Below are 25,023 nucleotides of genomic sequence, written 5' to 3' on the forward strand. Positions count from 1 at the left end.
CCCTAAGACTACATGGTGAATTCCAGGTCAGCCTGATCTAGAGTGACACCCTACCTCAAAAGACCAAATAAATAAAGCCGGGCATGGTGGCGCACACCTTTAATCCCAGTACTCGGGAGGCGGCGGTAGGAGAATTTCTGTGAATTTGAGGCTACCCTGAGAATGCAGAGTGAATTCCAGGTCAGCCTGGGCTAGAGTGAGACCCTACCTCAAAAAACAAAACAAAACAAAAAGATAAAATAAAAATTAAAAATAATAATGTACTTACCTTTGCAGCTGTTCTCCTTCTTCCACCTCATTTTGTCCTTTCCTCTTTTTTTAGGGATTGGTGTGGACTTGGTGTGCATGGGAGAGCAGCCATTACATGCTGTGCCATTATTCAAGGTAATAGGTTTTAGGTTTCTTTCTGAAAGTGCAGTTGAAGAATAGTTAAAAATAGAAGAATTGGGGCTGGAGATATGGCTTAGCAGTTAAGGTATTTGTCTGTGAAGCCAAAGGACCCAGGTTCGATCCCCCAGGACCCATGTAAGCCAGATGTACAAGGGATACATGCATCTGGAGTTCATTTGCATTGGCTAGAGGCCCTGGCATTCCCATTCTCTCTGTGTCTATCTTCTCTCTGTCTCTGTCTGCTTGCAAATAAATAAATTAAAAATTTTTAAAAAAAGAAATAGAAGAATTGGTATATGAGTTACTTTTCATTGCTGGACTAAATAACCAGAAGCAGCTCAAGGAGGGAAAAGGTTTGTTTGGGGCCGACAGTTTCAAGGGAAGCCTAGCATGGCAGGGATAGGCAGGCGAAGCACACTATCATATCTGCCAGCACCAACTAGAGGTGACTGTGTGTGGGGCCTGCCGGCCTTGGCACTTGCAGGCCCACCCCAGTGAGAGGTTCCTTCAGCAGCCTAACTAAAGGTTCCACAGCTCTTCGGAACAGCAGCACCAGCTGGGGATTGGGTGTCAAGTGCATGAGTGCGTGGCGGGCATTGTACGGTGAACTAACCCGCCAGTGTTGGAGCCCTTACCCATCCTGCTTGTTCTCCGGCCCATCTGTGTCCTGGCCTTTTCTTTCGCAGCTACACAACCGCAGTGCTCCTCGGGATTCTCGGCTGGGTGATGACTATAATATTCCTCACTGGATAAACCACAGGTGGGTGTGATCTTCATTGGTACCCAGGGTTTTCAATAGTTTCCTTGGTTTTGGTTCTTAAATTTTCCAGACATAGCCGGGCATGGTGGCACACACCTTTAATCCCAGCACTTGGGAGGCAGAGATAGAAGGATCACCATGAGTACAAGGCCAACCTGAGACTACATAGTCAGCCTGGGATAGAGTGAGACCCTACCTCAAAAAAGCAAAAACAAAAAAAAAAATTGCCAGATGTGGTGTCACATGCCTTTAACCCCAGCACTCGGAAGGCAGATATAGGAAGATTGCTGTGAGTTCAAGGCCACCCTGAGACTACAGAGTGCATTCCAGGTCAGCCTGGACTAGAAGGAGACCCTATCTTGAAAAAAAAATTACAAAAAATGGGCCGGGCGGGGGGAGGTCACTGCAGAGATGATAAGATGCTTGCCTGCAAAGCTCATCAACCCAGGATTGATTCCTCAGTACCTGCATGAAGCCAGATGCACACAGTGGTGTATGTATGTAGAGTTTGTTGCAGTGGCTGGAGGCCCTGGCACATTCTCATTCATTCTCTCTCTGTGTCTCTCTCTGTGCTTGCAAATAAAATATTTTTAGGGCTGGAGAGATGGCTTAGCAGTTAAAACATTTGCCTGCAAAGCCAGAGCACCTAGGTTCGATTCCCTAGGACCTACGTAAGCCAGATGCACAAGAGGGCGCACGCATCAAGTTAGTTTGCAGTGGCTGGAGGCCCTGGTGTGCCCACTCTCTATTTCTGTATTCGCCTCTTTCTCTCTTTCTCAAGTAAAGAAATAATAACATTAAAAGATATATGTATTTTTAAGTTTGTTAAATTTTTCTTTGTTTTGTTTTGAGATGATCTCCCTACATAGCCCAAAATGGCTTCAAACTCATGATCCTCCCACCCCAGCCTCCCTGGTGTTGGGATTACAGGTGTGCACCTCCATAACAGGCTGTGACATTCTTTCTATGAGTACTGATTGCTTTTTTCTTTTTCTTCCAAGAGACTGTGGGGTTGAAATTATAGCTCAGTGGTAAAGCACTTTCCTAGCATGTACAGGGGCTTTGGTTTGATCCTCAAATTCCATAGACTGTAGCAAATCATCCATGTGTCTGTCCCCATCCTTCTATAGCGAAGTCCCCATTTCTCTATTTGGGACACAATTTCAGTATTCTGGCTCATTCTAGTTCAGTGGCTTCTTCCATCCTCTGTTACCACGGTCTCTTTTTTTTTTTTTTTTAAATGTTGGGGGCAGATAGAGGCAGTGGGTGTGGCAGAGCCTGTAGCCACTGCATATGAATTTAAGACGCATGTGCCACATTATGCATCTGGCTTACATGGGTCCTGGGGAATCGAACCTTGGTCCTTTGGCTTTGAACACCTTAACCACTAAGCCATCTCTCCAGCTCTCATCCTGTTTTTTGGGTTGTTTTTTAAACTACTGCTCTTGTCTTATTGCTGGCATGCCTATTTACAAGCAAGTGCCTGAGGCATCTCCCTGGCCCAGCATGTCTATTTGTAGCGTCTCCTTTGTTCAGTCTTTCCTCCAGAACAGCTTTCTCAATCTAAATAGTACAGACATTTTGGTCTAGATCATTCTTTGGCATGGGGTTTTGCCCTGTGCATTATAGGGCATTGAGTAATGTTCATGGCCTCTAATTACTAGCTGCCAGTGGCACATAGACCTAATTGCAGCAACCAAAAATGTCTATAGTTATTGTCACATGTCCCTTGAGTGGCAGAGTCACCAGTTACCATGAGCTTGTGTGTGTGTGTATGTGTGTTTCTGCTTTCTTTTGAGATATAGACTTGTGTGTATCTCTGACAGGCCTAGTATTCACTGTCTAACTGAGGCTGGCCTCAGATTCATGACAATCCTCCTGCTTTGGCCTCTTGAGTCCTGGGATTACATGTGTGCACCACCATACCTGGCTTGCTTATTTATTCCTGAGGATTGAGCCTAGGGCATGCCAGGAGTCTTACTTGGAAGCTAAACAATCCAAATTCAGATAGCCAAAACACATCCGAGCCAGAAGTGTGGCGTGTCTGGAATCCCAGCATACCTGTGGTGAGAAGGGAGACAGAGATGGGGGAATTGCAAAGCTCACGGGCCAGCTAGCCTGGCCAGTGCAGCAGTGAACCAGAGAAGACCCCGTCCTAAACAACGTACAGGTGACGACAGACACAGAAAGTTGTCCTCTGACCTCCACGTGCACCTGGCACACTGTTACCAACGTTCACACGCACCCACAATCAAAAAGAACAAAAAGAATTGGATCCAGGCGTGGTGGCGCATGCCTTTAATCCCAGCACCTGGGAGACAGAGGTAGGAGGATTGCCATGAGTTCAAGGCCATCCTGAGACTGCATAGAGAATTCCAGGTCAGCCTGAGATAGAGTGAGACCCTACCTCAAAAAACGAAACCCAACCAAAACAAGAAAAGAAAGGAAAAGAAAAGAAATCAAGCCGGGCACAGAAGGGTGATCCTACCTGGCACTGTAGCTGTCTTAAGGTTTAGATTAATGACTCTCTCTCTCTCTCTCTCTTTCTTTCTTTCTTTCTTTCTTTTTTTTTTTTACAGCTTCTACACATCCAAAAGTCAGCTCTTTTGTAATAGTTTCACCCCACGAATAAAACTAGCAGGAAAGAAGGTAGGTTTCACCAGTTTGGAGAACCTTCGGGGGCTCCCCACCTCCTCCCTACAGGGTCACGGTTAAGGTTTAAGAAACTTTGTCTTAGGGAGCTAGGAGAAAAGTACTGCTATACAAGCAGGAGTACTTGAGTTTGGATCCTCAGAACGCATTTAAAACCAGACGCTGTGTTGGGTGCTGTGATCTCACCATTGGTTTTGCAAAATAATGATAAATCATTTTATTTTGATGTGACTGGTTTATTCAAGTACCAAAGCAACTCTATTGGAGACAATGACAGAGATACACATTGTAGCAAAGGAGTTGTTTTTTTTTTTTTTCTTCCCCCAACAGTCACATTAGCCAGGCACAGTGGCTCACGCCTATCATTTTAGCAGTTGGGAGGCTAAAATAGAAGGATTAAGCTGGGCATGGTGGCACACGCCTATTTAATCCCGGCACTCGGGAGGCAGAGGTAGGGGAGGATGTCTGAGTTCGAGGCCACCCTGAGACTCCATAGTGAATTCCAGGTTAGCCTGGGCTAGAGTGAAACCCTACCTTGAAAACACAAAAAACAAAAAAAGGATTGCTGTGAGTTCAAGGCCAGCTTGAGAATACATAGTGAATTCCAGGTCAGCCTGGGCTAGAGTAAGACTTTTTGCCTTGAAAAACCAAAAAGAAAAAGAAAAAGGATTGCTGTGAGTTCAAGGCCAGCGTGAGTTACAGAGTGAATTCTAGGTCAGCCTTAGCTAGAATGAGACTGCCTCAAAAACTGGGGGCGGGAGAATGGGGGGCAGCTGAGGAGATGGCTCACTGGATGAAGCGCTTGTTGTGCAACCTTGAGTTTGTATCCCCAAAGTCCTTATAAAAACTGGAAGCCATAGCTGGCTTCTGTAACCCCAGCACAGTGATGGACTCTAATGGATGGTGAGAAGAGAGTCAGAAACAGGAGAATTTCCTGGAGCTCACAAACCAGCCCAGTGGTGAACAACAGTGAGAGATCCTGCCTCACATAAGCTGGAAGTCATGGACAAACCCCAGAAAGTTGTCCTGTGACCTACACAAACATGCCTGACACATGCACAGACACACAGACAGACATTGTACACACAACAAAAAATAAAATGAACCCCCATCACTTTTAGTAGTAAAGAAATGCAAATTCAAGTAAGTATAGATGTTTTGTTGTTGTTTTCTTATCACAAGATTTAAAATATATTAGCAGTTATGCCAGACACTGGAAAAAGTGGTGAAATTAGTACTTGAGTTTCTTATTGTTATATATACTTTTGCCAAGCATTCCAGCCATGTGAATCAAGTATAAAACAAATATGCATGCCAATGTGAGGTAATTCCATTTAGGGGCTTGTGGAGGAAGGAAATAGTTAGATCCTGTGTGTGAAGGGCTGGGAAGATGGCTCAATGGTTAAACCACTTGCTTGCAAAGTCTGCCAGTTTGGATTAAATTCCCAAGCCAACCACGTAAGCCAGACACAAAACATAAAAGTGGCCAGCCGTGGGGGCTCATGCCTTTATTCCTAGCACTCAGGAGGCTAAGATAGGATCACTGTGTGTTCAAGGCCAGCCTGAGACTAGCCTGAGACTACATAGTAAATTCCAGGTCAGCCTCGGCTAGAGCAAGACCCTACCTCGAGAAACAAAACAAAAGCAAAGACAACAACAAAAATAAGTGGCACAAGCAGCCAAGCATGGTGGCACACATCTTTTTATTTATTTATAATTTATTTATTTGAAAGAGAAAGAGAAGCAGAGAGAAAGAAAGTGAATGGGCACACCAGGGCGTCTAGCTGTGGCAAACGAACTCCAGACACATGCACCACCTTGTGCATCTGGCTTACGTGGGTCATGGGGAATTGAACCGAGGTCCTTTGGCTTTGCAGGCAAGTGCCTTAACCACTAAGCCATCTTCCCAGCCCAACACATGTCATTAATCCCAGTACTTGGGAGGCAGAGGTAGGAGGAGGATCACTGTGAGTTTGATGCTAATCTGGAACTACAGAGTGAATTCCAGGCTAGCCTGGGCTATAGTGAGACCCTACCTCCAAAAACAAACAAATAAACATGAACAAACATCTGATGTTCATTTGCAGTGGCAAGAGGACTTCTTTGCGTGCCCGTACATATGCATATGCACACACAAAATTTTAAAAAAATATTTGTGTGTGGTGTGTGTGTGTGTGTGTGTGTGTGTGTGTGTGAGAGAGAGAGAGAGAGAGAGATAGAGAATGAGAATGAGTACATCAGGGCTTCTAGTCACTGTAAACAAACTCCAAATGCACGTACCATTTTGATACATGTAACAGTAGTAGCTTGACTAAGAGTCTGAGAATAATGGGTTTGAGTTTTGCTAATTGTATTACTTTAGGGGGAAAAACCCCCTCTTATTGTCTGTATAGTTGGATATCCTCATCTATCAGATGGGGATATGAGAATAAATATGATGGAACGTGGAAAGTCAGAGACCCAGCAGGGCTTGACACTGGGCATAGGGGTGTCGGGGATGTGCCCCTGCTTTTCCATCCGTTACCAGGACGTGCTGTCTGCCTGGGGGAGTAGCTGCATAGGTCCTGTGGGTTGGGTTCAGTTTTCTTGTAGCAGAGTTGTGATAAGCTATCTATTCAATTTTATAGCCTGACTCGGAGAGAGCAAAAAATGGCCGTGATGCATGTGAGTATTTTTTGAGACTCTTTCCCCTCACCTTTAGGAAAAGTCAGTTATCTTATGGCAAGAAAATTTGCCAAGTCACATAAAAAGGTTCACAGAAAAGTCAGGAGACCTAGTTCCCTTTGAAAGGCTCCCTAGTTACCTTGCAGTTTCGCCTTGTCAACTCCATGAAGAATGGCAACAAAACCGTGTTCTTGTCAGTTCCTGGGTCCATGTACTGAACATACTAAGACTAGTCAAAAAAATTTTTTTTATTATTTATTTGCAGAGAGAGGGCAAAAATAAGTGTACAAGGGCCTCTTGCCCCACCCCTGAAAACTAACTGCAGATACATGTACCACTTTGTGCATCTGACTTTATGTGGATACTGGGGAATCAAACCCAGGCCATCTGGCTTTGCAAGCAAGCTCCTTAAGCACTGCACCATCTCTCCAAACCCCTAAGATGATATTTTTTGAGGAGGATCACAGAAGAAGAAAACACTACCCAAACTTTGCCTTTTCTCACTGCTATATTTTTATGTCATGTTTATCATCATCATGTCATATAATCTCAACAACCTGATGAATTGGTTATTATCCCATTCTTTCTTTGGTAGATGATAACCCATACCTTGAATATTTTGATGAAGACTTTCTGAACGTCTGTTTAATGTGCATTTCAGTGACAAGTTGTGTCTGTGTGTTGCAGCTCTCGGGACTCCCAAAGAATCGGAGAGCGCCCTTCCCATCCAAGTCGATTACGATGCTTACGACGCTCAAGTGTTCAGGCTGCCTGGCCCGTCAAGGGCCCCGCGCCTCATCACATGCAGGTTGTGTGCTAGACTCCCTAAGGGGGCGGTGGGAGGAGGCTGCATGCGAAATTAATTAGGGGCCAGGCAAGGTGTCAAGTGCCTGTGATCGATCCCACAGTGAAGAGGTAGAGGTAGAGGGTTTCAAATTCAAAACCAGCTTTGCCTATATAGTGAGATTCTGTCTCAGGGTTAAAAAAAAAAAAAAAAAAAGCCAGGAGTGGTGGTGCACGCCTTTAATCCCAGCACTCAGGAGGATCACCATGAGTTCAAGGCCACCCTGAGACTACATAGTGAATTCCAGGTCAGCCTGGGCTAGAGCGAGACCTTACCCCCCAAAAACCAAACCAAAAAAATGTTTACGAAGACCTGATATCCACAGGGACCTTTATGAGAGCAATTCTGAAAATGTTTCTAATTAGCCAAGGGAAAGCCTGTCATTAAAGATTCTGTTTTCAGCCTCTTTGGTTCACCTATTCTTTTACAATATTTTTACTCTTTATTTATTTATTTATTTGAGAGAGAGGGTACACCAGGGCCTCTAACTACTGCAAACTCCAGACTCATGCCACCTTGTGCTTCTGGCTATATGTGGGTACTGGGGAATTGAACCTGGGTCATTTTGCTTTTCCCTCAAACCACTAAGCCATCTCTCTAGCCTTAGGCTCCCCGCCACCACCCTTAGTTTTTTAAGGTAGGGTCTTGCTCCAGCCCAGGCTGACCTGGAATTCACTATGTAGTCTCAGGGTAGCCTCAAATTCATTGTGAACCTTGGGAGGCAGGCCTCCCAAGTGCTGGGATTAAAGGTATGCACCATCACACCTGGCTTAGAATTTATACATACATACATACATATGTGTGTGTATAGTTATTATATATTATTATAATTATTTATACATATACATACATATATATATATATATATATATATATATATATATATATATATACACACACACACACACACATATCGGGTCCTTTGGTTTTATAGGCAAGTACCTTAACTGCTAAGCCATCTCACCAGCCCTCCTCTTTTCTTTTGTCCTTTGTCTTTTTTATCTCTGATTCTGGAGTTTGTGGACACTGATGATTGTCTGGTCTTTGTTCCCGGCAGGACTCGTGTTACAGGCATGTGTGGCTGTGCCCGTCTGTTTCATGAGCGATTACACATAAGCTACCATACTTGACTTTTATTTTATTTATCATCAAAGTATAATTTATACTAATTGTCTTTATGTCCTCAGTCTATATCCAGATTTCCCTCTTGCCTCAAAAATACGTTTTGGGGGCTGAGAGATGGCTTAGTGGTTAAGGTGTTTACCTGTGGAGCCTAGAGACCCAAGCTTGATTCCCCAGTACCCACATAAGCCAGATGCACAGGGGGGTGCTTGCATCTGGAGTTTATTTGCAGTGGCTGGAGGCCCTGATGAGCCCATTCTCTCTCTCTGTTTCCTCCGTCCCTCCCTTCCTTCCTTCCTTCCTTCCTTCCTTCCTTCCTTCCTTCCTTCCTTCCCTTCTTCCCTGTTTCCTCTTTCCTCCCTCTCTCCTTCCCTTTGCCTCTTTCTGTCTCAAAGAAAGAAAAGAAGTATTTTTTTAAAAATATATTTAAAAATATATATATTTTTTGCAATAGACTTGTATGAATTGGTATCTAAACAAAATCCACACATTATATTGGGTTATAATGTATTTTTTCTCTTCTTTTGTTTTATTTATTTGTTTATTTTTTAATGAAAATTGTTATTCTCAAAGTTTTTTTGTTTATTTTTATTTATTTATTTATTTATTTATTTGAGAGTGACAGACAGACAGAGAAAGAAACAGATAGAGAAAGAGCGAATGGGCGCGCCAGGGCCACCAGCCACTGCAAATGAACTCCAGATGCATGCACCATCTCGTGCATTTGGCTAATGTGGGTCCTGGGGGAATCAAGCCTGGAACCAGGGTTCTTACGCTTTACAGGCTAGCACTTAACAGCTAAGCCATCTCTCCAGCCCTATTTATTTATTTATCTTTCTTTCTTTATTTTGGTTTTTCAATGTAGGCTTTCACTCTAGACCAGGCTGACCTGGAATTCACTATGTAGTCTCAGGGTAGCATCAAACTCATGGTGACCCTCCTACTTCTGCCTCCCGAGTACTGGGATTAAAGGTGTGCGCCACCACACCCAGCTTATTTATTTACTTTTTATTAGAGACAGAGATGGGGAGAGAGAGAGAGAGAGAGAGTGAGAATGGGCATGCTAGGGCCTCCAGCCACTGCACATGAGCTCCAGATATATGTGCCACCATGTATGTCTGGCTTACACAGGGCCTGGAGAACTGAACTGGGGTCCTTAGGCTTCACAGGCATGCGCCTTAACTGCTAAGCCATCTCTCCAGCCCCTGTATTTTCTTTTCTTTTTTGATGACAGTATTTTGCTCTTTATTTATTTTACTTTTTTCTTACAATGTTTAACTTTGATTTAGTCCATGAATTTCTTATAAACTGGCAATTATCTTCAGAGGCTTGATTAAATTTGATTTTTTTCTCTAAAAATATTTATCTATGAGAGAGAGAGAGAGAGAGAATGGGCACATCAGGACCTCTAGCCACTGCAAACAAACTCCAGATGAATTCTCCACCTTGTGCATCTGGCTTTACGTGGTTACCTGGGATGCAAACCTGGGTCCTTTGACTTTGCAAGCAAACGCCTTAACTGCTGAGCCATCTCTCCAGCCATCTAGTTTGATTTTCAGATCAACAAGACTTCTTGAGTTTACTGTGTTGCCTCATTGATTGATGTGAGATTGATGAGTGGAATCAGACTGGTTGGAGCAATCACTCTGGACAGCTTTCATCCCAGAACTTGCTCAGCTTGAGAACTGGCAGCCATGTCCCTTTTTGTAACATATTTCAAGTTGATTGTGGCAAAATATCTCCTGTGTTACTTCACTGATTTTTTTTTTTTTTTTTTTTGAGTGGATATGTCAGGTGATAGTCTTTGGCATTTACACCGCAAGTGGGAAATGTCCCTTGCATGGTGATGACCTGTCTTCTGTCTGGCAGGTCCATGCGAGAGCGGGAGAACCACAGCCGCCGAAGTGCCAGCTCCTGTGACGTCTCCTCCAGCCCTTCCCTGCCCAGCCGTGCGCTGCCCGCCGAGGAAGTGAGGAGCCAAGCTTCTGACGACAGCTCCCTGGGCAAGAGTGCCAACATCTTGATGATCCCCCACCCCCACCTGCACCAGTATGAAGTCAGCAGCTCCTTGGGCTACACCAGCACCCGAGGTCAGCATGCTGCAGCACCGTGAGCTGAGGAGATTCGGGGACAGTTTGCGGTAGTGGGGATGAAGTGGCAGGGAGTCACTGGGGCGGGATGTAAGTCCTGTGTCTTAATTGTCTCCGTGCCATTGGTATGGGTGCAGATCGTGTTAGATGGCAGCCATGCATTTTACTACTTTTGTTGCTAGCCTTTTGTACCCCATTATGTGTATACCTTTCCATATGATACCATAGAGCTTTTGTAGGTCAGAGGGCTTTTAGTTTTTTATTTCAAATTTTTATTAACAACTTCCATGACTGTAAAAAATATCCTATGGTCAGAGGGCTTTTCTTTTTTTTTTTTTTAAATATTTTATTTTATTTTATTTATTTATTTGAGAGAGACGGACACAGAGAGAAAGACAGGTAGAGGGAGAGAGAGAGAATGGGCACGCCAGGGCTTCCAGCCTCTGCAAACGAACTCCAGACGTGTGCGCCCCCTTGTGCATCTGGGTAACGTGGGACCTGGGGAACCGAGCCTCGAACCGGGGTCATTAGGCTTCACAGGCAAGCGCTTAACCGCTAAGCCATCTCTCCAGCCCTGAGAGGGCTTTTCTTATCTTCACATCCTCTCTATGTGAGCCAGACTTAAAATAGTCTTAGGTCCTCCATATTGGCTCGTCACATTTGTGGTTTCTTTTCTTTTACAGTAGTCAAGATTGAACCGAGTCCTACCACAGAGCTGCATTTCAGCTCTTTTTGTATTTTTTTATGTTGAGACAGGGTCTTATATAGCTCAGGGTGGACTTGGACTCTCTGTGGACTAGGCAGTTTTTGAATTTTCATCCTCCTGACTGAGTTTCCAGAGTAACTAGGATTATAGACACCAGACTCAGCTCATGTTCACTTTCATAGATTTCTCTAACTGTAGATTTAACCAATTATGGATTGAAAATGTTTTTAAAAAGTGTCTGACCGGGCATGGTGGTGCACGCCTTTAATCCCAGCACTCGGGAGGCAGAGGTAGGAGAATCACCTTGAGTTCAAGGCCACCCTGAGACTCCATAGTGAATTCCAGATCAGCCTGGGCTAGATTGGGACCCTACCTCAAAAAAACAAAACAAAACAAACAAACAAACAAAAGACAAAAAAAGAAAGAAAAGAAAGAAGAAGAATAAAAAAGTATCTGTACTGAATGTGTACAGATTTTTTAAAATTCTTGTCATTGTTCCCCAAATAGCAACTTTGTATTACATATTAAAGTAACCTACAGATGATTTGAAACATATATATGCATATATATATATATATATTTTGTATAAACAAATTTTGCACCAATCTGAGGAAAGGAGTTTGAAGTTCATGGGGTAGAGTGGGGGCCTGGAATCAATGTCTTATAGATTCTGAGGCACGGCCATTCTTCCTGTTGTTCTTGTTCTGTTTCTCCTCCTCCTCCTCTTTTTTTTGGGGGGTGCTGGGGGATTGGTCTCCAGGCCTCTTGCATGCTTGTCAAGTGCTGTGCCACTGAGTGACGTCCCCAGCCTCTCCACACTTCCTTCTTCCCAGTCACTTGCTGCTCTGCTTCACAGTAAGCAGCACAGGTGCTGTTCCTCCTGTAGCTCACGTCCACAGACCCTCCTGACATTAAAACAAAGGAATGCAAACAACCCTTGTTGGCACATGTATGGATTCTTAGGAAATTGCAAAAGCCACACAGGGAGGTAAAGTCACCATAGTGTAATATCAGCATCACAAAATGGGCTGGAGAGATGGCCTAGTGGCTAAGACACTTGCTTGTGAAGCCTAAGGATCCAAGTTCGATTCCACTTTACCTGTATAAGCCAGATGCACAAAGTGGTACATGCTTCTGGAGTTTGTTTGCCGTGGCTAGAGGACCTGGCGCGCCCATTCTCTGTGTCTGTCTGTGTCTCTCTCTCTCTGCTTGCAAATAAATAAAGACATTTTTTTTTAATTTAAAAAAAGATTACAGACAGTTCCATCATCAGCCTCCCATTGCTACCCCTTGGAGTGAAACCCTCCACTAATCATTGTCCTCTGTTGTCACCTGCCTGACTTGGAAATGTGCAGTCAGGAGCACGTGCCTTCACACGTCGGGAGGGTTGTGTCTGCACACACTAACTGCCTCCCTTTCCCCTGAAAGGACTCGCGAGGGCAGGGAGGTTTTTCCATGGCCAAGCACGCTGGTCGGAGAAGACAGGACCTGAGCACTTGGCAACAGGAAGGATGCTTTTATTAATGAGGCACTGTCGATGCAATGCTATGAAAAAACATGTTTTAAGATTTTTTATCTTTTTGGGTTTTAAAAAATATTTTTTTAAAAATATTTATTTGACCGAGAAAGATAGGGAAAGAGAGAGAGAATGAATGGGAGCGCTAGGGCCTCCAGCCACTGCAAATGGACTCTACACACATGCTCCCCCTTGTGCATCTAGCTAATGTGGGTCCTGGGGAATGGAACCTGGGTCCTTTGGTTTTGCAGGCAAATGCCTTAACCTTCAAGCCATCTTTTTGGGTTTTTCTTTTCTTTTTTCTTTTTTTTTTTTTTTTTTTTTTGAGGTAGAGTCTCACTCCAGCCCAGGCTAACCTGGAATTCACTATGTAGTCTCAGGCTGGCCTCGAACTCACATTGATCCTCCTACCTCTACCTCCCCAGTGCTGGGATTCGCCCCCACATGTATTTCTCATGTTCTTCCCATGCCTCCAAGGAGGATAACGGTGCTACATTGCATATATCTCAGTGACCAAGGTCCCCACCTAAAACGCGAGGACACATTAGGTTTGTGCAGGTTGTCATTGAGCCAGGTCTCCCTAGTATTTGAAGAGTCAGCACACCCCAACACTCTGAGTTCCTGGTGTTTTTATGTCTAAGATTCCTGTCCATCTTGACTCATCAATCCTCCCACTTCTAATCTTACTTTATTTTGTCTTTGTCCCCAACTCCATGATTACACCAGCAGATGTCCTGGAAAACATGGCAGAGCCACCACAGCGAGACTCCAGCGCACCAGGAAGGTTCCACGTAGGCAGTGCAGAGTCCATGCTACATGTTCGGCCCGGTGGATACACGCCGCAGAGAGCACTGATTAACCCCTTTGCCCCCTCTCGAATGCCCATGAAGCTCACGTCCAATAGAAGACGCTGGATGCACACTTTTCCTGTGGGTAAGTGGACTTTGCAATCCTAGTCCTAGTCCTCAGCATTTACCATGTGTCTTTGGTCAAATACCTTACCTCCTATGAACCTCCTGGCTTCACCAGTAAGATGGGGGTAACCACATTTATCACAGGGGTTCTTGGGGAGATTCTTGAAGACACCCTGAGAATATAGGTTTGTAATTGGGTAGCTCTTTTTAACTTAAGAGCTTTTAAAAAAATTTTTTTAACTTATTTGCGAGGAGAGAGAGTATGCACGCACACATGCTTCTCACCACTGCACATGAACTCCAGATGCATGCTTCACTTTGTGCATGTGGCTGTACATGGTGTGTTAGTCAGGGTTCTCTAGGGGAACAGAACTGACAGAATGAATTTCATTAAGAGGGAACTTACTGGATTAGCTTGTGGCAGTCCAATAGCAGTTGGAGGCCCAAGAAGCAAGGAACCTGGTAGCTGTTCAGTCCACGCGGCCAGATGCCTCAGCAGTCCCGATCCGGCGCTGAAGGCCTAGAGGCTTCCTGAGGAGCCGCTGGTCTTTAGTTCACAGTGGTCTTCAGGCCATACTGGAAGGCAGTCAGTGGCTCTGGAGGTCAAGTGGAAGGAAGGGGAATCTTCTCACCCAGAGCTTCTTTATATATAAAGTCCCCCTCTGTGAGGGGCCGCCCACTCTGGGGTTAGGGCTGACCCTGAAGGGAGGGACTTCCTCCTTCAGTTAATCCTTCCTAAAAGCAATCTCAGAGACCCACCCAAAAGGAAGTTGACAACAACGTAATCATCACACATAGGTACTAGGGAATCAAACCCAGGCTGTCAGGCTTGCAAGAAAGCGCCTTACCTATTGAGCCATCTCTAGTCCAAGAGCTTTACTTTTTTCAGTTTCAAAGTGACTATTCTTTTTTTTTTCTCAATTTTTATTAACATTTTCCATGATTATAAAAAAAATTTCCCATGGTAATAACCTCCTATTCTTTTTTAAAAAATATTTTATTTATGTATTTGAGAAAGAGAAAGAGGCAGATAGAGTGCACCAGGGCCTCCAGCCACTGAAACAAGCTTCAGATGTGTTTGCCATCTTGTGCATCTGGCTTGTGTGTACTGGGTAGTTGAACCTAGGCCCTTAGGCTTCCCAGGCAAGCACCTTAACCACTAAGTCATCTCTCCAGTGACTGTTGTTTACCATCAGCTTTCCTAAGACTCAGTGTTCCTCATTCTTTTTTTTTTTTTTTTTTTTTTTGGTTTTTCAAGGTAGGGTCTCACTCTGGTCCAGGCTGACCTTGAATAAACTCTGTCATCTCAGGGTGGCCTTGAACGAATGGCAATCCTCCTACCTTTGCCTCCCGAGTGCTGGGATTAAAGGCGTGCACCACCACGCCCAGCTCCTCATTCTTGTTCCTTCCTTCTCTGAGGTGACACTTATGTATGTCACTTAGTCTTCTTTTGAGGGTCTACTTTATTGTTTTCCCCGTCCTGTCCTTTAAAAAAATTTTTTTTTGTTTATTTTTATTTATTTATTTGAGAGTGACAGAGAGAGAAAGAGGCAGATAGAGAAAATGGGCGCGCCAGACTCTAGCCACTGCAAATAAACTCCAGATGCATGCGCCACCTTGTGCATCTGGCTTACATGGATCCTGGGGAATCGAGCCTCGAACCTGTGTCCTTAGGCTTCACAGGCAAGTGCTTAAACCACTAAGCCATCTCCCAAGCCCCCCATCCTGTCTTTTTTGATCTATCCTGTCCTCAAGAAGATGATGGTAAGGCTTTTATCAAGCTGTAGCTAAAGCCAAACTTCTGCTTAATAGGATCTTACGTGTGTGTGCCACTGTGCCTGTTTTCTTGTTTTGTTCTGTGTTTTTTTTTATATTTCTTTATTATTTTTTATGTGATTTATTAGCTTTCTCAAGTTTTATTAAGTTAGAACAAGGTATAGTAAAATTTTAATTAAGTCTTGTGAAAACGCTTTAGTATCATACTGTAGCCATTTTTAGGGACCTCAATGACCTCAGCTGTCCTTAAGGCTCATAAAACGGCATCACTATTGCCAGCTTTTTCTAAATTTCTGCAGCAACATTCATATATGCATAATAATTAGCTGTCTAAGATCTTTGTTTTTTCTTTTCTTTTTAAATTTATTTATTTATTTTGAGAGAGAGAGGTAAATAGAGAATGGGCATGCCAGGGCCTCTGGCCACTGCAAACAAACTCCAGACACATGTATCACTTTCTGCATCTGGCTTATATGGGTACTGGGTAATTGAACCAGGATCCTTAGGCTTTATAGGCAAACAGCTTAAGCTCTAAGACATCTCTCTAGCTCTTTTTTTTTCCTCTTATTCTTTTTTTTTTTTCCCCAAGGTAGGGTCTCACTTTAGGCCAGGCTTACTTGGAATTCACTATGTAGTCTTAGTGTGGTCTCCAATTCACTGTGAACCTCCTACCTCTGCCTCCCAAGTGCTGGGATTAAAGGCATGCACCACCACACCCAGCTTTCTTTTTATTTATTTATTTATTTTTATTTTTACTTATTTATTTGACAAAGAAGGGAAGACAGAGAGAGAATGGGCATGCCAGGGCCTCTAGCCACTGCAAACGAACTCCAGATGCATGTGCCCCCTTGAGCATCTGGCTAATGTGGGTCCTAGGGAATGGAACCTGGGTCCTTTGGCTTTGCAGGCAAACACCTTAACTGCTAAGCTACCCCTCCAGCCCTTTCTTTTTTATTTTATTTATTAGAGGAGGAGTGCACACGTGTGTAAAGCCATGCCAGGGCCTCTTGCGACTGCTGCATCTGGCTTTACGTGGGTATTGGGGAATCAAACTAAGGCCATCAGGCTTTGCAAGCAAGTGCCTTTACATTGAGCCTTCTCTGCAGCCTCTGACTAAGATGTCTTAAAACAACTTTCTTCTGTGGCTTTCAGCTCTGTGTGCTTTTCTTCCTTCCAGAATGTACACATTACTAAAAACATCAGTCTCCAAACACTGTTGATTGTTCATCTGCTTGCCCACCTCGCCCTCTAGTGACTGTGGCCCTTTGCCAGGCAATTCAGCTTCCTATGTCTTCATCTGCATTCAGCCTCCCTTTTCTTTCCCACCTAATCTCCTGGTCTCCTGCACATGTTTTCTTGATTTACATTTGGGACTTCACAGATATTTTTTTCTACCTAGGTAATCTGTCCTGAGTGCTGAGATTAAAGGTGTGCGCCACCACAACTGGCAACTCCTGCTTAAGAGTCACACGTGTTAAGTAGGAGCAGAACCGTTTCATACCTTCATCATAAATTCTTCTTTCTCTTTTAGTTGCTGTTAACCCTCCTCTACTTGTCTGTTTCTCTCTCTCTCTCTTTTTTTTTTTTTTTTTCTCAAGGTACAGTCTCACTGTAGCCCAGGCTGACCGGGAATTCACTATGTAGTCTCAGGGTGGCCTCAAACTCACAACAATCCTCCTACCTCTGCCTCCCGGGTGCTGGGATTAAAGGCGTGCGCCCCACGCCCGGCTTTGTCTATTTCTCTATGGCCTCTACATTAGCATAAATGACACAGAGGTTCTCAAAAGATTATTATTTATTTATTTTGGTTTTTCAAGGTAGGGTCTCACTCTAACCCAAGCTGACTTGAAACTCACTGTGTAGTCTCAGGGTAGCCTCGAACTCACAGTGATCCTACCACCTCTGCTTCCCAAGTGCTGGGATTAAAGACATGTACCACCATATCTGGCTTCAAAAGACTATTTTTTTAATATTATTTTTTTAAATGTATTCTTTTTTTTTTTTAAATTTATTTGAGAGGGAGAGAAGGGTAGAGAGAGAGAATGGGCACATCAGGGCCTCCAGCCATTCCAAACAAACTCCAGACATGCCACCTTGTACATCTGGCTTACGTAGGTCCTGGGGAATCAAACCAAGGTCCTTGGGCTTTGCAGGCAAGCGCCTTAACTGCCAAGCCATCTCTCCAGGACCCCCCCCCAAAATACATATATATATATATATATATATATATATATATATATATATATATATATATATATACACATACATATAAATACATATACATACCTCTGCCTCTCAAGTGCTGGGATTAAAGGTATGTGCCACCACGCCTGGCCTCCAAAAAATATTTTTTTTAAATTTTTTCATTTGAGAGAGAAAGAGGCAGATAGATAGATAGATAGATAGATAGATAGATAGATAGATAGATAGATAGATAGAAAGAAAGAAAATGGGCACACCAGGGCCTCTAGCCACTGCAAAGGAACTCCAGAGGCGTGCACCCCATGTGCATCTGGCTAACGTGGGTCCTGGGGAATCGTGCTTTGAATCGGGGTCCTTAGGCTTGCCAGGCAAGCGCTTAACCACTAAGCCATCTCTCCAGCCCCCAAAACGATTTTTAACAGAGTGGAAGGAAGAGATGGTAAACAGGAGGCCTGCAGTGGGGTGGGTCCTGCTTGCTGAGGAGCTGTCCTCTGCGGGAGGGAGTGGGCCCCTTGTGAGTTCCTCGGAGTGTGCTTTGTCCAGTACTCCCAGCGGGAAGGAGAAAGATTGCAGGTAAGCCTGCAGCTCAACCTGCCAGGTAGGCATGACGTTGAGTGCTCTTTGTGTGTGTAGGACCGTCCGGAGAGGCCATCCAGATCCACCATCAGACCCGGCAGAACATGGCGGAGCTGCAGGGCACCAGGCAGAGGGAGCCCGCTCGCTCCTCGGCAGAGCTGTTGGAGCTGGCATACCACGAAGCTGCGGGGAGGTGAGGGTGCGCAGAGGGCTCTGCAGGGTGACCCCGCACAGCACGCAGAAAAGACTGCCGGCAGCAGCAGTGTCACACTTACAACCTAAAACGAGAACATGCGACCGGAGCCTTGCTTTGTCAGCCTGTAACACCCCGTCCTGAGCAAAGGGCAAAGGAAATGGCCTGACATTTTTGCTTGTGAATTGACCTAGGCCCTGCTGTAGGTTTCTGTTAATGTTAGCCCTTATAAATCTGAAAACAGAGATTTCTTCCAAACCTCAATCAAAATGAAAATGAGAGGGAAAACCGGATTTAGCTAGCTGGCCCAGGTGATTGACGCAGCTGTCTTGGCCGGCTCCCTGTGACGCCCAGTTTAGGTCGTGAGGATCTCCATGGTTGTTGAACCCAAGCTCCAACAGTGTTACAGAACAGCTCAAGAGTCAGTGCAGTCATTGAAGCCTGGGTTATACCCTGCTTGTGCATTGCTTTAGGAATCTCTGCAGAGAGCAGTCTTTGGCAGTCTCCTTCAGACACTTTGACAGCCTCTGGAGGGAAAGTATGGGCCAGATGGGTGAGGGTTCTGGGCAGGATGCGGCCGTCTTCACCAAATTAATTCTGGTACATCTTTTCGAGTACCTCACATCCTTTGTGTAGAATGGGGGTCATGGTGCAGAAAGGGCAGGTGGTCTCGTTTAGCAGTAAGAGAGCAGCCAGGGTGCCAAGGCAGGAGGCCAGTCCTGACACACACATGAAGTGCCACCAAGTGGTGGCTTGGTATGGATCCTAAAGGTTGCCACCATGTGTGGCTGAATATTTAGGCTTGTTTTCTGGGAGCTGCCCCCCTCCCCCATTAGGATACAGGGTGAACAGAAAAGGAGGTGAAGATCTGCATTAAGCCGGGTGGCCTGGCTTTGCTCTCTGCAGGCACAGCACTTCACGCCAACCTGGTGACAGCATGTCCTTCTTGAACTTCAGTGGAACGGAAGAGCTTTCTGTCAGCCTGCTTAGCAACAGTGGTGCAGGTAATTCATCCAAGAGGGAACAGAGGTGGGATGCTCGGAGCAGGCTTACATCTAGAAGTGTCACAAGGGCCAGAAAAGCAGGGCCATGTCTATTCTGGGCTCATTTCAGCCAGTTTTAGGTGACCTATTTAGAAAGAGTGCTGTATAATGCATGGAATTACAAATGGGCTGCACATTGCATTTGTAGCTGAGAACACGTTGGCCATGCCGCATTTATCATTGTTCTGGGGGCCGTGGGGAGCACGTGTGGGGAGCAGCACCGGGAACAGAGTCGGAGTGTTCTGTTTCAGGGGAGCTTTCGGTGGCCCAGAGTCAGCAAACCCTCCCTCATGAAAACTGTCCAGAGAGGCCTGGGGGGGAATAGTGTAGTTTCAGATATAACCTCAAAAAAGAGAAGGCTGCTGTGGTTACACAGAGAAGGAAAAGTACATCTCAGGTTTGAAGGGGCAGAATTTGGCTGGGTAGAGAATTAGAAGGTAAGGATTCCAAGTGCAGGTGGTAAGTGGGTGGAGTAGGAATTTGGTTTTCACTATTTTTGGAAGTACTTTTATTATCTCATCCAATAATCCTAGTAAGACATAACTTACTATATATAATTTGCATAGGCAACCTACTGTCTAGAGATGTAGAGATATTAAACTAACCTCGCACTGGAAGCCAGGTGTCCTGACGGAGGTGCTGTCCTCAGTTGACTGGCTGACTCAGAGGATCTTTGGGTTTTCGTCATTGTTGTTTTAGTTTTTTTGAGGCTGGGTCTCACTCTAGCCCAGGCTGGCCTCAAACTCACAGTGATGCTCTTACCTCAGCTTCCCTGAGTGCTGGTAATAAAAGCATGTGACATCACATGCGGCTCAGGGTGCCTTCTGGGCATAGGGGAACTTGAATTCAGATAGGTAGAAGCAGTTTCTAGAAAGTGTCAGGGGCCAAGTATCAAAGATGAGTGTGGAAGTCTTAAGACAACAAGATGGGGTTACTACATCATACCTTATGTTCACTAAATTAACCTGTATTTCTAGAAGTTGGCTTAAGGGAAGTTAATGATAGTCCTTCATTCATTGTTAAATCCATCCAGTTCTATTCCTAGAGGGTTGTGACTGAGGCTTGGGAAGTAGGTTGGCAGCAAGATAATCCCAAAATGATTAAACAAGTAGGAAAAACAGTGAAGTCAAAGTCTGAGGATACAGAGGCCCTTTATACCATGCACTTGTATGCTAAAAATGTTACTTAATAGGCAGACTTCAAGTGCTTATGGAATTTTATGTTCTGAAGGCAGTGTTTCTATTACTTTGCTAAACTAAGGAGTCCTGTTTTAGGTAGGAATCAGAGCTTGATCTCTTGGTTTGAGGAATAGAAGTGCATTGAAGAAGGCTGTTCTGAGGCTCCTGGGTCTCCACTAGTGACCCAAAACACAGAGAGTTAATTATGAATCCAGATAATAACAGCACTAGAATCTACTTAGAACATTCTAGGCCTACAGTAGCCCAGGGAGGCCAGATCATTCCCCTGATAAGTCTTGGAATTTTGAAATTTCCTCTGGGGAAAGGAGTTATCTTTCAGAGTCATTATTTGGGGATGGTTGTATAAGATCCTAGGTGACACCATTGTGTCTGCTTTGCTGAGGGTTTCTTGGTATCCAGGTATAGACAGACAGACAGACAGATAGCCATCTGACATTGGGAAAGCATTTGCTGCAGCCTGGATCTCTGGCTTCCCCTTTTCTGTCTTGGGCTACTGAGCTGTCGATGTGCCTACCTGATGGACTGCTGTGCTGGGATGACACCCTTAATGTGTCACCTGCCATCTGAGCTCGCTGTCCTCCTTCCCTGCTCTCCTTTCCTCCTGGTGTTGGCTCCAGTTCAGCACCCCCACTCTCACCACCTTTGTGTAGGCCTCTCCTGTCTCTGGTCAGGATATTTCCAAATGTAAACCTGACCAGAGAAATCACGTAGAAATCCTAAACTGGTTCTTCATGGCTTAAATTTTTTTTTTAATTTATTTGCTTACGAAAGAGAGAGAGAGAGAATGTGTGTGTGTGTATGTAGGGCATGCCAGCGTCTCTTGCTACTGCAAACTAATGTCCATCTGGTTGTGGTGGTGGTGTTGTTTTCGTTTTTTGAGATAGGGTCTCACTCTAGTCCAGGCTGACCTGGAATTCACTCAGTAGTCTCAGGGTGGCCTCGAACTCACAGTGATCCTCCTACCTCTGCTTCGAGTGCTGGGATTGAAGGTGTGCACCACCATGCCCCGCTCCTGTCCATCTGGTTTTACATGGGTGTTTGGGGAATTGGACTCTGGCTGTCAGGCTTTACAAGCAAGCACCTTTAACCGCTGAGCCACCTCCCCATCCCCCTCATAGCTTTTGATGCTAGCCATCACCTGTGCCTATGTTCACCTGTCTCCACTTCTACTTGGCTTCGGGTCTGGAAAAAGTATAGGCCCTTAAATCTTGCACATAGTCCACTCACATTTCTAATGAGCAGTGAGCTCCCTGGGCTAGTTACCTAACCTCTATGTACCTCAGTTTCTTGTGAACAGGAAACTTATGACTATCAAGTAGGAGCTGGAGAGAAGGCTTAGTGGTTAAGGTACTTACCTGTGAAGCCCATGCACCCATGTTTGACCCTCCAGATCCCACATAAGCCAGATGCACAAGGTAAGGTGACTCAACCATGCAAGGTCACACTTGCACACAAGATGGCGCACACATCTGAAGTTCAGTTGCAAAGTTAGAGGCTGTAGTATGCTAATTCTCTCTCTCATTAAAAAAATACAAAAAAAATAATAAAATGTGATAACCAAAAACTAAGAATAAGTGTGACAACCCATAGAAAGGCCTAGAACAGTGGCAGACGTGCTGGGGGAATAGGTGACAAGTAGGATCTTTTGTTGTTACTAATACATGAACTTACTTTTTTAATATACTTTATTTTTATTTATTTACTTATTTGACAGAAAAAGAAGGGAAGAAAGAGAGAGAGAGAGAGAAAGAGAGAGAGAGAGAGAGAGAGAGGGAGGGAAAAGGAGGGAGAGAATGGGTGTGCCAGGACCTCCAGCCACTGCAGAGGAACTCCAGAAGTGTGCGTCACCTTGTGCATCTGGCTAACATGGGTCCTGGAGAATCGAACCTGGGTCCTTTGGTTTTGCAGGCAACTGCTTTAACTGCTAAGCCATCCGTCCAGTCCTGAACTTATTTTTTTAAGTATTTTATTTATTTATTGGAGGGGGGGAGAGAGATTGGCGCAGACAGAATGGGCACATCAGGGCCGCTAGCCACTGCAAACAATCTCTAGATGCATGCACCACTTTGTACCTCTGGCTTTTGTGGGTCCTGGGGAATCAAACCTGGGTCCTTGGGCTTCACAGGCAAGTGCCTTAACCGCTGAGCCATCTCTCCAGCCTCCTCCTCTTGTTTTTATATTGTGTCCATTGCTTGCAGCTTCTCTTTTGTGTAATATTATCCCTCTGTAGAAAGTGTCCTCTTTACCTTTCTGCTTGAAAAACATCCATGTTTTCTTTATAGTTCAGCCCTTATCATACCTCCTTGAAGTGTGCACGAGTGAGTGCACGTGTGTGTATGGGCATGCCAGGGTCTCTTGCTGCCGCCCATAAATGCCCATCTGGCTTTACGTGGGTGGCTGAGGAACTGAGCCCCAGGCCAGCAGGCTTTACAAGCAAGTGCGCTTAACAGCTGAGCCATCTCCCTAGTCTTCATCGTCTCATTGTCTCCTTTTTTCTCCTCCCCCCCCCCCCCAGGTAGGGTCTCACTCTAGCCCAGGCTGACCTGGAATTCACTCTGTAGTCTCAGGGTGGCCTCAAACTCATGGCAGTCCTCCTACCTCTGCCTCCCGAGTGCTGGGATTAAAGGCGTAAGCCCCCATGCCTGGCTTCATTGTCTTCTTTATATTATTTTATTTTATTTTTTTTTTTTTTTTGAGGTAGGGTCTCACACTACTTCAGGCTGTCCTGGAATTCACTCTGTAGTCTCAGGGTGGCCTTGAACTCACAGAGATTCTTCTATCTCTGCCTCCCGAGTACTGGGATTAAAGGCGTGCGCCACCACACCTGGCTCATTGTCTCTTTTTTAAAGCCTTCCCTGAGGCTCCTTGTCTACCTCATGCTTCCAAGGAGCCGTTGGGCTTGCTTCCATACGGGTCCGTATGCATAACCCGGTGGTACAGCATAGTACGTACGATCCTGCTGCTGGTTTCTCCGTGTCTTTCTCTCCACTTTACTGAAACAGCTGTATTCCTCTCTGTACTTTACCACACGTATTGACAATGAATTTTTTAGTTTTAAGGTGTCATATATTTCGCTTTTGAATAACCCACAAAATTGTTGAATTGATATTTAGGTTTGATTACACACATATACTCACATACATATTCACCTTAGAAAGCTAGGCTTCTTAGAAGCTATGGGCTCTTTGAGTTGTTTTCTAGTCAGGGAGACATAGTTTTAAAAAATATTTTTTATTTATTTGCAAGGAAAGAGAATGAATGGGTGCGCCAGGGCCTCTTGCCACTATAAACAAACTCCGGACACATGCACCACATTGCGCATCTGGCTTCATGTGGGCACTGGGGAATGGAACCCAGGCTGTCAGGCTTTGTAAGCAAGCGTCTTTAACCTCTGAGCCATCTCTCCAGCCCTGGGTGACCTAGTTTTATGGGGTCACCTTTACCCTTTCTAGTACTCTTATAAGCTGCAGCATGTATTTTCTTTCTTTTTCTTTTCCTTTCTTTTTTTTTCAGCATGTATTTTCAAAGGAGCCAAGGATCATTAGAAGGTGATCTATAGTCACATGGGAATTGAGTTCCCATCTTTGGCCCTGGGCTTCCTGATGAATTATGTTAATGAGGCCACAAGGGAATTAGAAGAAATCAGCCTAATTTTTATTACCATATAGAATAACCAATTAATCTGTACAACTGAACTACATCTGTAGCCCTTTGATAGTTAAATGAGTGCTAAAATGCCTTCAGTTTAATTTTTTTTTAATATTTTATTTATTTATTTAAGAGAGTGAGAAAGAAGTAGAGAGAGAGAAAATGGGCACATCACTGCTTCTAGCCACTTTAAATGAACTCCAGATGCATGTACCATCTTGGGCATCTGGCTTACATGGGCACTGGGGAATTGAACCTGGATCCTTAGGTTTTATAGGCAAGTGCCTTAACTGCTAAGCCATTTCTCCAGCCTGCTAAATGCCTTCTTAGAGAAGTAAGCTTTCTGTCATTGGTGAATAATTTAATTTTTCTTCTAATGCTTTTCTTCATTTTCTTACAACCTTATTGAACAATCAACTATATTTACTGAAAGACTAGAGCAGTTCTTTTCCTACCTTGGTTTATTCTTTTTCTCTCCTTTTCTTTTTAAATTTTGTTTTGTTTTGTTTTGTTTTTTTGAGGTAGTCTTACTCTAGCCCTACCTCTGCCTCCTGAGTACTGGGATTAAAGGTGCCACCACACCTAGCCTTTTTTTAAAAAAAAAATAAGACAGTGTTTCACATATTCCAGGCTGGAATTAAACCCACTATATAGCCAAGGATGACCTTGGACCTCTGGCCCTCCTGCCTCTACCACCACCACCACCCCGCCCCCTGGGTGCATGGATT

The 25,023-nt window shown here is 44.6% G+C and overlaps 1 protein-coding gene and 1 non-coding gene across 2 annotated transcripts in view; one reads left to right on the forward strand and one right to left on the reverse strand.

Moving 5' to 3' along the window:
* The window catches only part of Depdc5 (DEP domain containing 5, GATOR1 subcomplex subunit), a 126,475-nt gene that overhangs the window by 38,355 nt on the left and 63,097 nt on the right, over positions 1–25,023 (forward strand). The window contains exons 16-24 of the mRNA XM_045132446.1: positions 323–384; positions 1,077–1,150; positions 3,730–3,799; positions 6,430–6,466; positions 7,154–7,274; positions 10,302–10,522; positions 13,474–13,677; positions 18,270–18,405; positions 19,312–19,409. Of these exons, the coding sequence (XP_044988381.1) occupies positions 323–384; positions 1,077–1,150; positions 3,730–3,799; positions 6,430–6,466; positions 7,154–7,274; positions 10,302–10,522; positions 13,474–13,677; positions 18,270–18,405; positions 19,312–19,409 (1,023 nt within the window). The remainder of the gene's footprint in view (positions 1–322; positions 385–1,076; positions 1,151–3,729; positions 3,800–6,429; positions 6,467–7,153; positions 7,275–10,301; positions 10,523–13,473; positions 13,678–18,269; positions 18,406–19,311; positions 19,410–25,023) is intronic.
* On the reverse strand, positions 15,639–15,767 carry LOC123454381. Its single transcript, XR_006633347.1, has one exon. It is a non-coding gene; the product is annotated as a small nucleolar RNA SNORA33 (small nucleolar RNA).

The sequence above is a fragment of the Jaculus jaculus genome, chromosome 13, assembly GCF_020740685.1.
Source record: "Jaculus jaculus isolate mJacJac1 chromosome 13, mJacJac1.mat.Y.cur, whole genome shotgun sequence".
Lineage (NCBI taxonomy): Eukaryota > Metazoa > Chordata > Mammalia > Rodentia > Dipodidae > Jaculus > Jaculus jaculus.